Raw genomic sequence first — 14,843 nt, forward strand, 5'->3', positions numbered from 1 at the left:
GCTTTATTTTATCTATTAGTGCTTCCTGATGAAGCTAACTTAGTAACTATTTTAGAATGGCGCTGGCAGCTTTCCGGCGCAATTCTAAAATAAAACAGGAGAGGGGCAGAGGGCAGAAGGGCACAACAACGAGTGTGGCAGAGGGCAGAAGGGCACAACAATGAGTGGGGCAGAGGGCAGAAGGGCACAACAACAAGTGGGGCAGAGGGCAGAAGGGCACAACAACGAGTGGGGCAGGGGGCAGAATGGCACAACAACGATTGGGGCAGAAGGCAGAATGGCACAAAAACGAGTGGGGCAGAGGGCAGAAGGGCACAAAAACGAGTGGGGCAGAGGGCAGAATGGCACAAAACGAGTGGGGCAGAGGGCAGAAGGGCACAACAACGAGTGGTCTTGCACAAAAAACCCTGCGAACACGCAAAGCGCCCCGCGAACACGCAAATCGCCCTGCGAACACGCAAATCGCCCCACGAGCACACAAAAAAATCCACAAATGTGCGAATTTTGGGGATCGCAAATTCAGAAATCCGCAAATTCGCGAATCGCGAATTCGCAAAATTCGCCCATACTTACAAAAAACTCTTGAAAAGATTTTCAAAGTTGAACTCAGGTTGTGCCGACCCCTGTAATACTTTTATGATGCCGGTGCCCCAGGACCAGTAATGAAAGTAATTATTCCGCCTTCACAATGTAAACATTTTTATCGGTGCTAGGAAGATAAGGGCTATGACAGGAATAAAAAGCTCTTTTATCAGATGGGCTGAAGTTTGGAAATGCTTTACTTTTTTTGAGGAAACAAGGAAAATAAAAGCCCCCACTGCCCCAAGCCATGAATTAATGTACCTTTAAAGATAGCAGCACGAGGGACGCCGAAACTCATCGCTCAGACTGCATTGTGCTCCGAGGTGATTCCCTGAAACACCAATATCACGGGAGCTGTGCCCCTATGCTACAGTTCACCCCAACCACCAGCATGAAAACAACAATGTAAAATCGGATCTTAGTAAAAAAAAAACACTGCATAGTGTCCTTACCACCAGGCTCCATGTTGAAATTCGTGCTCTGAAATACACCTTTCTGCCCAGTATAAAGACATGATGATGGTATGCAAGCCTCAGAAGTATTTTGCATTTTGCTTGACATTATTCCCGGTGGAATGCCTGACATCTGTATGCTTCTGCCTGACTTGTTTAGGGGGAATTAGTTTCACAGGGCGATGCAAACTGAAGCCCCGCATGGTGCCAATCATGGCACACTGGAAGTCACCGAGAGATTCACACGAGCATCGTGCCCCGGCAGCTGTCATTCTTGTCCACCTGGCGCCGGGACCGGCCTCCCATCAGAAGCACATGCCCCCCCTCCCATGGCATCACCCGATGCCTCTGTGGTAAGCGATGCCTGTCCTAGATCAGCCCCCACCTGCCCCCCCACCAATGAGTGTTGTGGCATTTCTTCTCACAACATATGCAGTGCAGCTTGAATATGAAGAGTTTTGGAAAAGGCCCTATAACTTATTCCAAATCTTTGCATAATTAATATCCTTAAACTAGTTAGCACAAGAGGCTTTCTTGCAAATAAATAAAAAATACAAAAAAAAAGTTTGTGTGCGAGATTGGACTGAATTGCTCCAAGTTATGACTTTTCATATGGACTGATCCATAACTGTAGATTTCGTAACAGTGTACAACGATGAGGTCGTCTATGTAATGTCGGCAGCGGTCTAGTTGCCGCACGCACGCACGCACCCCTACATCCGCAGGCCAGGCGTGGCCTGCGGCGTTAAATAAAAGGAGGACGGGCGCTCGTGCACGTCACTTCCGACCATGATACCAGTGTCGGTCTGAGTGATATTGCTGCCGCGCATACTGCCCCCGCGCAAGAGTGCGAGCTCCACCTAAGCCAAAGGTGGCCCAGCAAGCAGTACACAACATTGGCGACAAGCGGAGGGGGCCCAACCCTCGCCCGTGCACCTGTGCCTGGTCGGAGCGTCCCGCTCCCTTCCACGGTGCCTACCGCGTGTCTGCCGCTTGATGCGATCTCCTGCCCTGGGCCTGCGTGCCTGTCTCTGCCTCCACGCCTGGGCCGTGGAATAATCTCTGGAGCTGCACGAGGGACGCGGCGCTGCAGTGGACGAAGCCGGGACTCTGTTTGCGACTGCATGCCGATTCCCACGCATCTCGCGTGAGTCGCGGACCAGTGCTACACCCTACCAATGCTCAAGCATTGCGTGTGAGACGCGGAAAACGCCCTGCGAATGCTCACGCATTGCGCGTGAGTTTTGGAATCGGCTGGGTGTGTGCCCTACTATGCCCTGGAGGAAACACAAGCAGCAACCCAGGTTGGGGAAACCCCCAGACCAGATCACAACACCCCCACGCCTCCTGAGGCTTGCAGAACCCGCAACGGAGCAGAGGCAAGCTGCGCAGCTGTCATGTGGCGTTACAGAGGACTGCAGAAGTCGCGACGGAACTGAGGTGAGCCGCGCAGCTGCCACGTGGCGTCACAGAGCCGGCGCGAGAGGGAATAACAGCCAGCAAGGACACACACCATGTCTATAAAGACGGGGCAGGAAGAACACACAGACAACCTTATCCAGGCGCACTGTCACTATGGTGGACGAAGAAGCACCCGAGACCACCATCAACATCCTGTTTCAACACGCCGCAACAGGGGTGCTACCGCCGTTTAGTGAAGCAGAAGATCCATCCACAGCCTCACCAAGGTGGAAGATATGGCTCGAAAGACTGGAAAATTACTTTGTAGTCACGAGAGAGACAGACAAAGCAGTGAAAAGGTCGCTTTTGCTACATTATGCAGGGGATGAAATTTTCAGACTGTTCAAACACCTGCCTAATACGGGGGCAACGGATGATTATGACGCAGCGGTTGCTGCCTTAAATGGCCATTTTGACCCCCAACAGAATGTAGACTTTGAAGTTTTCAAGTTGGGACAAGCACGCCAGAGGGAAGGTGAGACGATGGACCAATTCCATGCCCGCGTCAGGGAGCTGGCCAGTTCCACCGACGAAGACCAACCAAAGGCCATAAGGAGGCAGATCATTCAAGGATGTCGAGATAAGGCGCTGAGAGGGTCGATTCTACGCAAACCAGGGATCTCGCTGGAAGACATCTTAATCCTTGCCAGATCTCACAAACTCTCAAACGTCAGAGCCACCGCCATGGAACAAGCGTTACACAAACCACAGATCAAGACAGAAACCATCAAGGTGGAACGGGCAGATGCAGTACGGTCTCAACGACGTGGACCACCACAAAAAGAGTATCGGAGGGATCCGCCCCGAACACGGTGTGGATATTGTGGGCATGAGCCCCACGCGGCCAAGGACTGTCCGGCCCAAGGAAAGACATGCGCAAATTGCGGAATCCCAAACCATTTCGCATCGGTTTGCCGCAAAAGAAACACATCGAAGATGTTCAGAAAATCACGGACGCCTACTAAAGCCGTTCGTCAACTGTCGTTGACCGACCCGCCACCAGCGAAGGCAGAGAAACACCTACCCACGGTGTACGATGACTCCGAGTCGGAGGATGAGGATGCCTACATCATCTCGTTCGCACGAGCGCTCAAGCAACGACGACGGCTACAGCCAACGTGCATTGTGCAGATGGCGGGAAATGAGGTTAAGGCCATAATTGATACTGGCGCCACTGTCAATGTGATGGGCCTGCAACAGTTCAACAAGCTATGCCCACGGCCTCCGGTAATGCCGTCCAAGACAAGGATATTCGCCTACGGAGCGGACACACCACTACCCCTCAAAGGAAAAATCACAATACCAATCCAGGCCGACGAGTCACAGGTAATGGCGACAGTCTACATCATCAACCGAGAGGCCGACACTCTGATAAGTAGTCACACAGCTGAAGGCTTGAAACTAATAGCCTTTGCCAATCGCATCAGAGCACATCAAGTAGATGAACTGTTGGGACGGTTCCCCGAACTATTCAGAGGCCTGGGCTGCATAAAATGTGAACCCATCAAGCTACATATCGATAGATCGGTCACTCCCACCGCCCTGCGTCACCGTCGGATACGTTTTCACCTACGCCCACTGGTGGAGAAGGAACTTGAAAAACTAGAGACCCTAGGCGTCATAGAAAGGTCACGGGACCCACCCCGTGGGTATCACCAATGGTCATTGTAGAGAGGCCTAAGCAACCAGGCGAAATCCGCCTGTGCATCGACATGCGACTACCAAACACTGCGATCCGAAGGGAGAGGCATCGGACCCCCACTATGGATGACATCGTCGCTGATGTGAACGGGTCGAAGTGGTTTTCAAAAATAGACCTAAACGCCGGATACCATTAATTGCCACTAGCGGAGGAAAGCCGATTCATTACCACCTTTAGTACCCATCTCGGACTCCGACGCTACAAACGGTTGAACTTCGGCATCTCATCAGGGGCAGAGGTGTTACAGAACACCATCCGGGAACTCCTCTCTGGACTGCCGGGAGTAATAAACGTCAGCGATGATATCTTGATACACTCCGCCACCGCGTCAGAACATCACAAGCACCTTCGGGATGTCCTAAAGAGACTGAGCACCCATGGAGCGACACTCCACAAGGAAAAATGTCAGTTCTTTCAGCCCTCCATAGAATTCTTCGGTTATGTCTTTAACCAGGAGGGCATCCAGATTGACCCGAGGAAGTCCAAGGCCATCAAGGACGCTCTAGCGCCGAAGTCCCCGACGGAAGTGAGAAGCTGCACATCTCCCTGGGCCAAGGCCAGCATAGATTTTGGAAGCTTCCCAGGGGAAGGACATACGTTAGTAGCCATCGATTCCTACTCTAAGTAGTACCCGTTAGTGGAGAGGGTTGTCTCCACTGCATTCACACACGTAGGGCCGGCACTTGAAAAGATATTCTCCATGTTCGGATACCCATTGGAGATACGGAGTGACAAGGGCCGCCTTTCCAAGGGGATGATTTTGCCACGTTCCTCAAGACAAGGGGAATTCAACACTGTCGTATCACACCTCAGTGGTCCCAGGCAAACGGGGACGTTGAGAGGTTTATGCGGACCCTTAATAAAGTATTCCGGATAGCATTGGTGGAACAAGCCGACCCCGAGCAAAGATTGCACAAGTTCTTGCGGGAGTATCGGGGCACTTCCCACTGCACCACACAAAGGAGCCCATGGACCCTCATGTTCCAAGGACCACGGAGAGACCTCCTCCCCACTGCCCCGGGCTGGACACCACCCCCGGCCGACACCGAAGAAACACAGGCATGAAGGCGACATGGAAATCAGCGCGCCAGCAGGCACAGGAAAGCTACTCCGCGAAACTTAAGCCAGGGTACCCGAGTGATCATCCGGAATAGACGCCCCGGGGGGAAGTTCCAAACCCGATATGAACCGGGTACCTGGACAGTAACATCGACAAAAGGCACCATGGTCACGGTCCAAAAAGGAGAAGAGGAAGTATCACGTAATACCTCTTGGTTCAAGGCCCTCCAACCAGAGTCTGGACAACGCGTGGAGACAGCGGAAGGGGACAACCGGTCACACGTGACAGCGACTCCCAGGGAAGAAGACAATATTCCCCCAGAGAGCCAAGAGGAAGGGCCTGAATCCGCATCGGTGTCCCAAACACCGACGGCTGCAATCAGAGACACTCCTCGAAGTCTTGAAGGTGGCAGGGCCAACGCCCGGAGATACAATCTGCGGCCAAACCCACAAGCCGAGTCAGAAGTTGAAAGATTATGCCTGCCTGCTGAGACCCTGAAGCTGTCATCCAGGGACACGCAAGTACCCGGGGACTTTTGTTTGTACTGTGTTATAATACAAGACTGATTTCATCTGTTGGAAAAAATTATATAGTTGGATAGGGATGTAATGTCGGCAGTGGTCTAGTTGCTGCACGCACGCACGCACACACCCCTACATCCGCAGGCCAGGCGTGGCCTGCGGCGTTAAATAAAAGGATGACGGGTGCTCGTGCACGTCACTTCCGACCATGATACCAGTGTCGGTCTGAGTGATATTGCTGCCGCGCGTACTGCCCCGCGCTAGAGTGCGAGCCCCACCTAAGCCAAAGGTGGCCCAGCAAGCAGTACATAACAGTCTAGAATGTTCTCCAGTTTCTCGTTGCACCCCCTTCGATCTGTTTGGGGGTGTGAACAATAATTCTGGAATAAAAACAAAAAACCTTTTATTCTAGACGTGTATAAAACCTTGCGACCATCATCAAACTCAAACCAGAATGTTCACAATTTATTTGTGCTCCGGGTCCAGTGAAGCTGCCGATTGTGTATTCCTGTCTTCACAAAAACAGGCATTTGCAATGCAATAGGTCTCGCCTTTACGCAAGTTTGAGCTGTTGGCATTGTAAATGACAATGGCTTTTATTTATGTTTTGGTTTATAAAACATAAATAAAAGGTATTGTCATTTACAATGTCAATAGCTTAAGCCGGCGTAAATGCGAGATCTATTGCATTGCAAATGCTTGTTGTAATAGCTGCTTGCTGCAGTTTCATGCCTCTATCAAAGGAAAGGTAACTTCACTGATAATTTGAGACTCATTCCTGGAAAAAGTCATTAACATAAGCATATACTTATTATAATCTCCTGAGAAGGATTTAAGCTTCTTTTATTTTGTGACTTTTGAGACATGGGATATGGGGTGCTTAAACCGACTGCAGTAGCATAATGCATGTTTTGGCTGCTATTATTTCTTCAAACATAATTTGAATATCTGCCGCAGAACTGCTTTAATTGAAGCCTGCACACTGTGGAGAACCTTCTGGGGGATGAGAGGGGCATATCCACTTCAAAGGATACTCATTTAATGCAAGGAAAGGGGAAGGATTGACGTCAGAGCACTATGCTCATCTGATTGGTAGTAGGTGGGCCTTGGGGAAGGAGAGCTGCTAGCAGTAGCGCCACCGTGAACATTCTTGTGTTTTAGAGCACACTGGGAGAATTTTCGGTCATTAATCATAGAAGTTTATTGTATTGCGCTGACAGTTCGAGTAAAGGATTGTTGGAACTTTCTATTGATTGGGTAAGGACACCCACCAATGGTATGCTATCTCTCAAAAACATTTTTTGTCTCACTGGAAGCTCAAAACAAGCATTTGCAATGCAATAGGTCTTGCATTAGGAAAGTTTGAGCTATTGGTATTGTAAATGACAATTTTTTTAATTTATGTGTTGGTTTTGAAAGTAGCGAAATTAATAACTTTGTCATTTACAATGCCAATAGTTATAACTTTCGCAAATGTGACACCTATAGCATTTGTAGTGCAATATGTGTTGCATTTACGTGACATAGATGTATTGCTATTACACATAACAATGGCTTTTAATTTTTTTAAATAATTAATACTTAAATAAAAGTTATTGTAATTTATGTCAATAGCTTAAAGTTTTGTAAATAACTTTTGTGAAGATTATGTTCAGTGTATTTTATTGTGACGAAAATCCAAGAACAGAAGTGAAATATTAACATCTTTTTGTGACATTTGTAATAAAGCTTGAAACACTGAGAGAACATATTTGAACCAATTGTTGTTGAATGGTTGCACAGATTGATGCTGCGGTGGCGCTGAGTGATTTTGTGGTGGTGACGAGTGATGCTGTGGCGTTCACTGATGCTGTGTTAGCGCATAGTGATGTTGTGGTGCCCCTGAGTGATGCTGTGGTGGTGCTGAGTGATGCTGTGGTGATGCGATAGATAGAGTGATAGATAGATAGAGGGAGGGTGATAGATAGATATAGTGAGGGCTATAGATAGATAGAGTGAGGGCGTTAGATAGATAGATAGAGTGAGGGCGATAGATAGATAGAGTGAGGGCGATAGACAGATAGATAGAGTGAGGGCGATTGATGTATAGATAGATAGATGGATAGATAGATAGACAGAGTGACGGCGATAGATAGTAAGTGCGATAGATAGACAGATAGAGTGAGGGCGATAGATAGAGTGAGGGCGATAGAAAGATAGATAGAGTGAGGGCGATAGATAGATAGATAGATAGATAGATAGATAGATAGATAGATAGATAGATAGATAGATAGATAGATAGATAGATAGATAGATACAGGGCGATAGATAGATAGAGGGCGATAGATAGATAGATAGATAGATAGATAGATAGATAGATAGATAGATAGATAGATAGATAGATAGATAGATAGATAGATAGATAGATAGATAGATAGATAGATAGATAGATATATAGATAGAGTGAGTGAGTGCGATAGATAGAGTGAGGGCGATAGATAGATAGATAGAGTGAGGGCGATAGACAGAAAGATAGAGTGATAGATAGATAGATAGACGGATAGATGGATATATGGATAGATAGATGGATAGATGGATAGATGGATAGATAGATGGATAGAAAGATAGTGTGAGGGCGATAGATAGAGTGAGGACGATAGATAGATAGAGTGAGGGCGATAGATAGATAGATAGAGTGCGGGCAATAGATAGAGTGAGGGCGATAGATAGATAGATAGAGTGAGGGCGATAGAATGAGGGCGATAGATAGATAGAGAGATACAGTGGGGGCTATAGATAGATAGATAGATAGATAGATAGATAGATAGATTGAGGGAGATAGATAGATTGAGGGAGATAGATAGATAGATAGATAGATAGATAGATAGATAGATAGATAGATAGATAGATAGATAGATAGATAGATAGATAGATAGATAGATAGATAGATAGATAGATAGATAGATAGATGGTTGTGTGTGTGGTTGTGTGTGTGGTTGTGTTTTTGGTTGTGTGTGTGGTTGTCATTGTGTGGTTGTGGTTGTGTGTGTGGTTGTGTGTGTGTGGGTGTGTATGGGGTTGTGTGTGTGGTTGTGTGTTGTATTTGGGGCTGTGTGTGTGGTTGTGGGGTTGGTTGTGTGGTTGAGTGTGGTTGTGTGTGTGCTTGTGTATATGTGGTTGTTTGTGTGTGTGATTGTGTGTGTGTGTGTAGTTGTGTGTGTGGGTTGTGTGTGTGGGGTTGTATCTGTGTGGGGTTGTGTGTGTGGGTGGGTTGTGTGTGCGGGGTTGTGTGTGTGGGGGGTTGTGTGTGTAGGGGATTGGGGGGTTGTGTGTGAGGTTGTTTGTGTGTGGGGTTGTGTGTGGGGTGGTTGTGTGAGTGGGGTGGGGTTGTGTGTGTGTGGGGTTGTGTGTGTGGGGGGGTTTTTGTGTGGGGTTGTGTATGTGTGTGTGTGTGTGTGGGGTGTGTGTGGGGTGTGTGTGTAGGGGTGTTAATCAAGACCTGACAATGCTGCGGCTGCAGACTCGTCCATCCAGGCAGCTTCAGAAAATGGCTGATATAACTCACTGGATCCTGGCTAACCTGTTCCAGAGTAAGAACGTCAAAAATAGAGGTAAAGTGGATCAAGAAATTAGTCCGGCTGGATAGAAGCCAACTTATATTCATAATGAATGGCCTCGCCCACATCAAAGCATCTTTAGCGCAAATGTAACCTTTAAAGTATCACTGGTAAATAACTGTGGTTTTGCTAAAAAATGCAATTGACACATTTTCATAAAGTTTTAAAATGTATGCAGATCCACTCTGAGCTTTTACGGAGGAACTAAGGCCTAATTAGGAGTGACAAATGAACTTCAATCCAGTCTTACATTACTACTCATGATTACAGCTGGGTTAGAGCCACTCGTCATGGAGTAGTCATTATCAGTGAAGAAGGAGTAATAACAGCTAAACGAGGCGCTAATTGAGTCAAGTGATTAAGCAAACTAAAACATTCCTCTCAAGCTCGTTGTGGATCTTAGTAATAGTTTACTCCATCATTGAACTGGGACTGACAGACTGGTCCCAAGCCCCTGCCATCCCTGAATATCTGTGCTGGCGAACAGAACGGGACATATGACCATGGGAAAGGGAGTGAGAGACAAGTCCTGGACTGGAGTCCATTCTCTTGGGATTTGTCTGTTTCAAGGGACGGCAGCACGCTGTCTTGATGTTATACATAAGTAGATATGACCAGCTGGATGACAGAGGACATAACGCCAGTGCATAACACCAACTGGGTCTCAAAGAAACAAATAACAACTGAAACAAGGACTACCGATTCCAGCAGCCGATGCTGATATAAGGAGCCAGGAGCCGATCAGGAATCAGAAGAAAGCCTCTGGACGCTGCTGAAAACACACCCGTAAGACTTCACAAACAAATAGAACGAGAGACAATATAGCCAACAAGACCAGACAAAGAAGGGACTTCCAAGGGAAGAGAGAGTGAAAAAATAACAACCAGTGAGAGTTTCAAAACTGGTGGTAACGCCAACGAAAATCAAGAAAGTTGACGCAACCTCGCTATTCAGTGCAAGGCACAGAACCTGAGCTCCATGGCGTCTAAATAGGCTCTACTCCTCTTAACCTGGTAATGACTGCAACCAAGAAAATGAGTGTGGTAGATTCTCCTGAAGGGAAGGGCTCTCTTGTCGCTGCTCCTGGCATTGCTGTGGCGGGGGAGCGCATTCCTTTCAAGTCTGATGCGGGGGCAGGGGAGCGGAGCCTGTGAGATCAAAGGAAAGGCGAGCGAGCGAGCATATGGAGAGTTAGGGGGTGTGCAGCCTGATAAGCTGAAGTGGCAGCAGAGGTGGTCCTTGATGCAGACGAAGATGGTGATCTAAGAGTTCCCTGAACCAAGCAGGCATCCTGCTGAATATCCAGTCCAGCATCCATCTGAGCTTGTATGTGCAGGGTCTTGTGAAGCTAAACAGCACCCCTCTACCCTATGTGAGTCCCATGTGGACCAGTGAGGTTCTGGGAAGAATGGTGCATGCCTGTGTTTGTGAGGTGCATCCATCCGTTTTGACAAGATGGCTGAACAACGTGGAGCTCATCTTGAAGTATCTAAAGAGTGTGATGATAATTACAATTGTAAATAGTGTTGGGACCTTTTAACAAAATTTCCATCAAAGAAGCTGCATGAATCATAGCAAAAACCGGAATGTGCCCCAACTATTCTGGTGTCTTTAATCATTTCAGAAGGTGGCAGCATCCCCCCAAGTGGAACAATATCATTTCACAGCTGCCCCCAGTGAACACATTTGGGTACATTGTATGTGTTTTATTTCTTTTATCCATTTCTGGTTATTACTCCATTTTTTGTGACATACGTTTTGGCTTTAACTATGGATCTCTAAATAACGTTAGTCTTTCAAACTACACTTATTCTGACCCTGTAAATTCTTTATTTTATAACTCTTTCACAATGGTTTTGTTTCTATGCTGTTGTAGTTGCATTTAGCATCTCCCACATATCTCTGTTGATTGCTTTGCAGTTCTGGTCTTGCTATCAAAGGGTAGTCAATGGATCCATAGGGAACACTATTTTCATTAGGCAACAGGGCAGATTCTCATAAGCGAGTTTCTTGGCATTCAAGAGAGGTTCTACCTGCAAACATGAGCAAATGTAAGCAAACTCTATTGTGGGTATTCACATGCATATTTAATTAGGTTTCCACTCTGGAAAGGCTTAAAAATGTACTCCTTTGAGGGAAAGGCATGTCATTGTTTCTAGTATGGTGGTGGGTGGGAGGAACCCTGTATTTAATGGAGTGAATGGTATGAGAATTGGGTTTTACCAGGGAAACAATATTTTTCTCAGATATTCATATTCAGAAATCTTACCTAGTTGAAAACCCCATGAGGAAATTCTATACATTTGAGTACTCCTCAAAACCCCATCCTGTTAAATATTTCCTGAAGTACTGAGAGTTCACAAAAGTCAGAAATTTCGTCCAAACATAGGAAAATCAGTACAGCAGCATCTTTTCATTTTTGGTTTGTTATTTGGACCATAAATGCAATGAATTTGCACCCCACTTAAAGACAATGTACCATTAAGGGGGTAATAAAAGAAGCCTGGCTATTGTTCAGAAACTAATTTTCTACAATAGATTGTGTAGACTCTTTTCCATGTGTATAGGGTAAAAATGACTGTGACACTGTATTAGACACTCAAGTTCCACCACGGCTGGTGGTCCACAGTATGGTAAGGGGCAATGGACACCTTTGACTGTGATTGGGTGTATACGTCGAATGATGCCCTTGTCCAGAAGAGCCGGGTGTCGCCGTCTGTGTGCTTGCCTATGTTCAATTTTTCAGGAAGAATATTGCGCAGAACAGAAAATGGCATGTTCACAACTTCCCTACAAGCGTGAGGACTAATGCACATGTATTATTCAATATAGGTATTATTCTTCTGGAAGGTGTAAGTCAAAAGTAGATTGCATGCTAAACCGAATCAAGTGCAGGAGTCTCTTTCTTTATTTGATGTATGTACGAAATGCATCGTTCCCACTAAAAGTTGCATTTCAAGTTTTCTAGACTTCAGATTATTTTCTAAAGAAGCTGAACATCATGGTATAGAAGTCAGACCGACATTGAATACATTTCTGACTTGGATAAGTTAAAGGGGTGAATCTATTAAACTGAAATTGGACATACGCTTGTTGATAGGACTAACATCAAAATAACCTCATGCATTGGAGCTTCCCTTCTCAATATACACTTCGTTTACGAGAGAACTCTTTCAAATATACATTCACAACTCTTGGAACCCCTGGCTATGGCTTACTTTGGTGCCCATAGGCAATGTTGTTTCACCATTGATTGGTGGATTGTGAACATTTTGCAAAAGGATTCTGATAAACATCTCCTGCTCCTATCTTAAGTGGTCATATTCTAGCCCACTGGTGGGACGTACCAACTGGCAGATCAATATCTAAGTGCAATCACTGTGCGAATGTGCAGGGAAGAGTGCATAGAATGCATTGCACCAAACCCATGCATAAGGCAAGCCCAGTCCTTGCATGGTCCTTCCTCTCTGCACAAGTCAGAATGGTGCTTTAAGGTACTATTTGATCATGGATCTGTTGTTGTGTATCAATTTAGATTCCGTGTGAATTTGCCGATTCATGCCCTTATATAGGTACAATTTACACTGCCCATATTTGGGCATAGAAATCCAGCCCTTATTTAGGCATTGTCCATGCTAACCAAACACAGGCATGGCCACCTACATCCATTTATCTACGCCACAATGAGTTCTTGGAAAACCAGACTCATAAGCCTTTAGGACTTCCCCTTGCTTGGATATTGATTTGTCCAAGAACTCATTTAATATGCATGAACATCTATTCCTTAGAGGTTCATTCATAGGTTCTTATGCCCGACTTGTACATCAATACTGGCATTCCTAAACACCTTCAAAGTATAAATATACCTTCACTTGTTATGGCAAAGCACAGTGAGGTTCGGCTACCTACTTACACGACGTGGCTCGCCACAGCAAGTCCCAAAGGAAGTCAAGTCCCCAACTGACGCACTGACCAGACGCTGCCATCCTCCTCGCAGAGAATCCAGCTCCAGTGTTTCGGACTCCCCTTGCGGGGTGTTAGAGATCGAGACCCGGGAAAGAGATTCCAACTTCTCTTATTCTAAGGTATGGAGCAGACTAGAACCTAGAGGGACTCTTGGCAACTATAGCTAAACTAGAATATAACTAACCAGCACCTACTTCTTACCTCGTACTGCACTTAGGTTAATTACACTGGAGTAGGATTATTTAAGAAGCACCAGATGAGTATTTTAGCCTGTGTTATTTATGTATGTATTTTTATGAATATATATCATAGCTACAAACCATGCTATTACAGTATTATTTTATCTAACTACAAATGCTGTACATATTGTACTTCGCATTCTGTCTTACGATTGTAGCAGTTAATATCTCTTGCATGAGAAAGAAGACTGTTCAATAAACCCTTTTTATTGAAACGCTCGTCTCCCTATTTCTGTGCAAAGCTCTGTAGAAACTAAGCATGCAGGATTGACTGAGTGAAACGGTTATCTAGTGTTTCCACGACTCGAAGATTATTCTGAGTCTAAAGGAAACAAAGTTGTCATGTTTATGCGGTTGTCAGAAACTAATCCCTTCTTGATCATTCGAGAAAGTTTCTAGTGACATCTGAGTTAGCTGGCACACACAAGTAATTAAGTTTAATGTACTCGATAGAGACATACTGACTTCAGTCCTATGTCAAAACTATAGTGTTTATTATTCCAATGCGCAAAGCCTATCAGGGATATAGGAACTACACTACACTGTGTGCGCTGAAAGACCTTTCTGTACCCCTTCTTCTCTGGTGGCGGCTTAGTTGGCATCCTTAGGTATCTTAATACTAATTGAATGAGATGACTGTTCTTGAGATTGGTGTGTGAGCAGACCCAATCTTGTGAGTCTCATATTTGGATGACTAAATTTTCAATCTTTCTCAAAACATGTGTGGCAGACCTTTGCCCCCAATAAGAAAGAGGCTTTCCTTTTTTCTTTATGACCAAGTCATACTTTGGGGTCATTTCCAGCTCGGATTTGCAACCTGACATTCCAATAGGCTATTGCCTCTTGCAGATTGGTCTTACCCAGAAATTGTATTGTATTTAAATCGGAACTCAACTTTTACCTAATCAGTATGAGTATGGATTTTTATGGGATCCCTCACTGCGGACACTGACCTGGATCCATCCTTCCGTTTCTGAGAGTGGCTGATGTGACCCCCCTTCTAGTTATCATTACTATCTGTCAGACCCTTGTGCAGCGTATTTATAAAAATTGTTGGAGCTCTGCAATGTGATTGCTCTACAATCAAGCAATCAAACAGTATTTGGGGCACTTCAAGTATCATGTTGATGACCTCCAACACCTTCTGGCTAGTAGAGATGCTGAAGCTATGGGTTCCCTCAAAAGACTGGGAAGCCAACTCATTCAGGTGGACACAGGCTCAACCCTTTTTTCATACATCCATTCATGTTGGACAGGTTACAGT

The 14,843-nt window shown here is 45.8% G+C and overlaps 1 protein-coding gene across 1 annotated transcript; it reads left to right on the forward strand.

Annotated features, from left to right (window-relative positions):
- The first annotated feature begins 2,609 nt into the window (after window positions 1-2,609).
- Window positions 2,610-4,166, forward strand: LOC147711745 (uncharacterized). Its single transcript, XM_086919527.1, has one exon. The coding sequence runs from the start codon at window positions 2,610-2,612 to the stop codon at window positions 4,164-4,166; it is 1,557 nt and encodes a 518-aa protein (XP_086775653.1).
- The last annotated feature ends 10,677 nt before the right edge of the window (window positions 4,167-14,843 follow it).

The sequence above is a fragment of the Lissotriton vulgaris genome, chromosome 5 (assembly GCF_964263255.1).
Source record: "Lissotriton vulgaris chromosome 5, aLisVul1.2, whole genome shotgun sequence".
Classification (NCBI taxonomy): Eukaryota; Metazoa; Chordata; class Amphibia; order Caudata; family Salamandridae; genus Lissotriton; species Lissotriton vulgaris.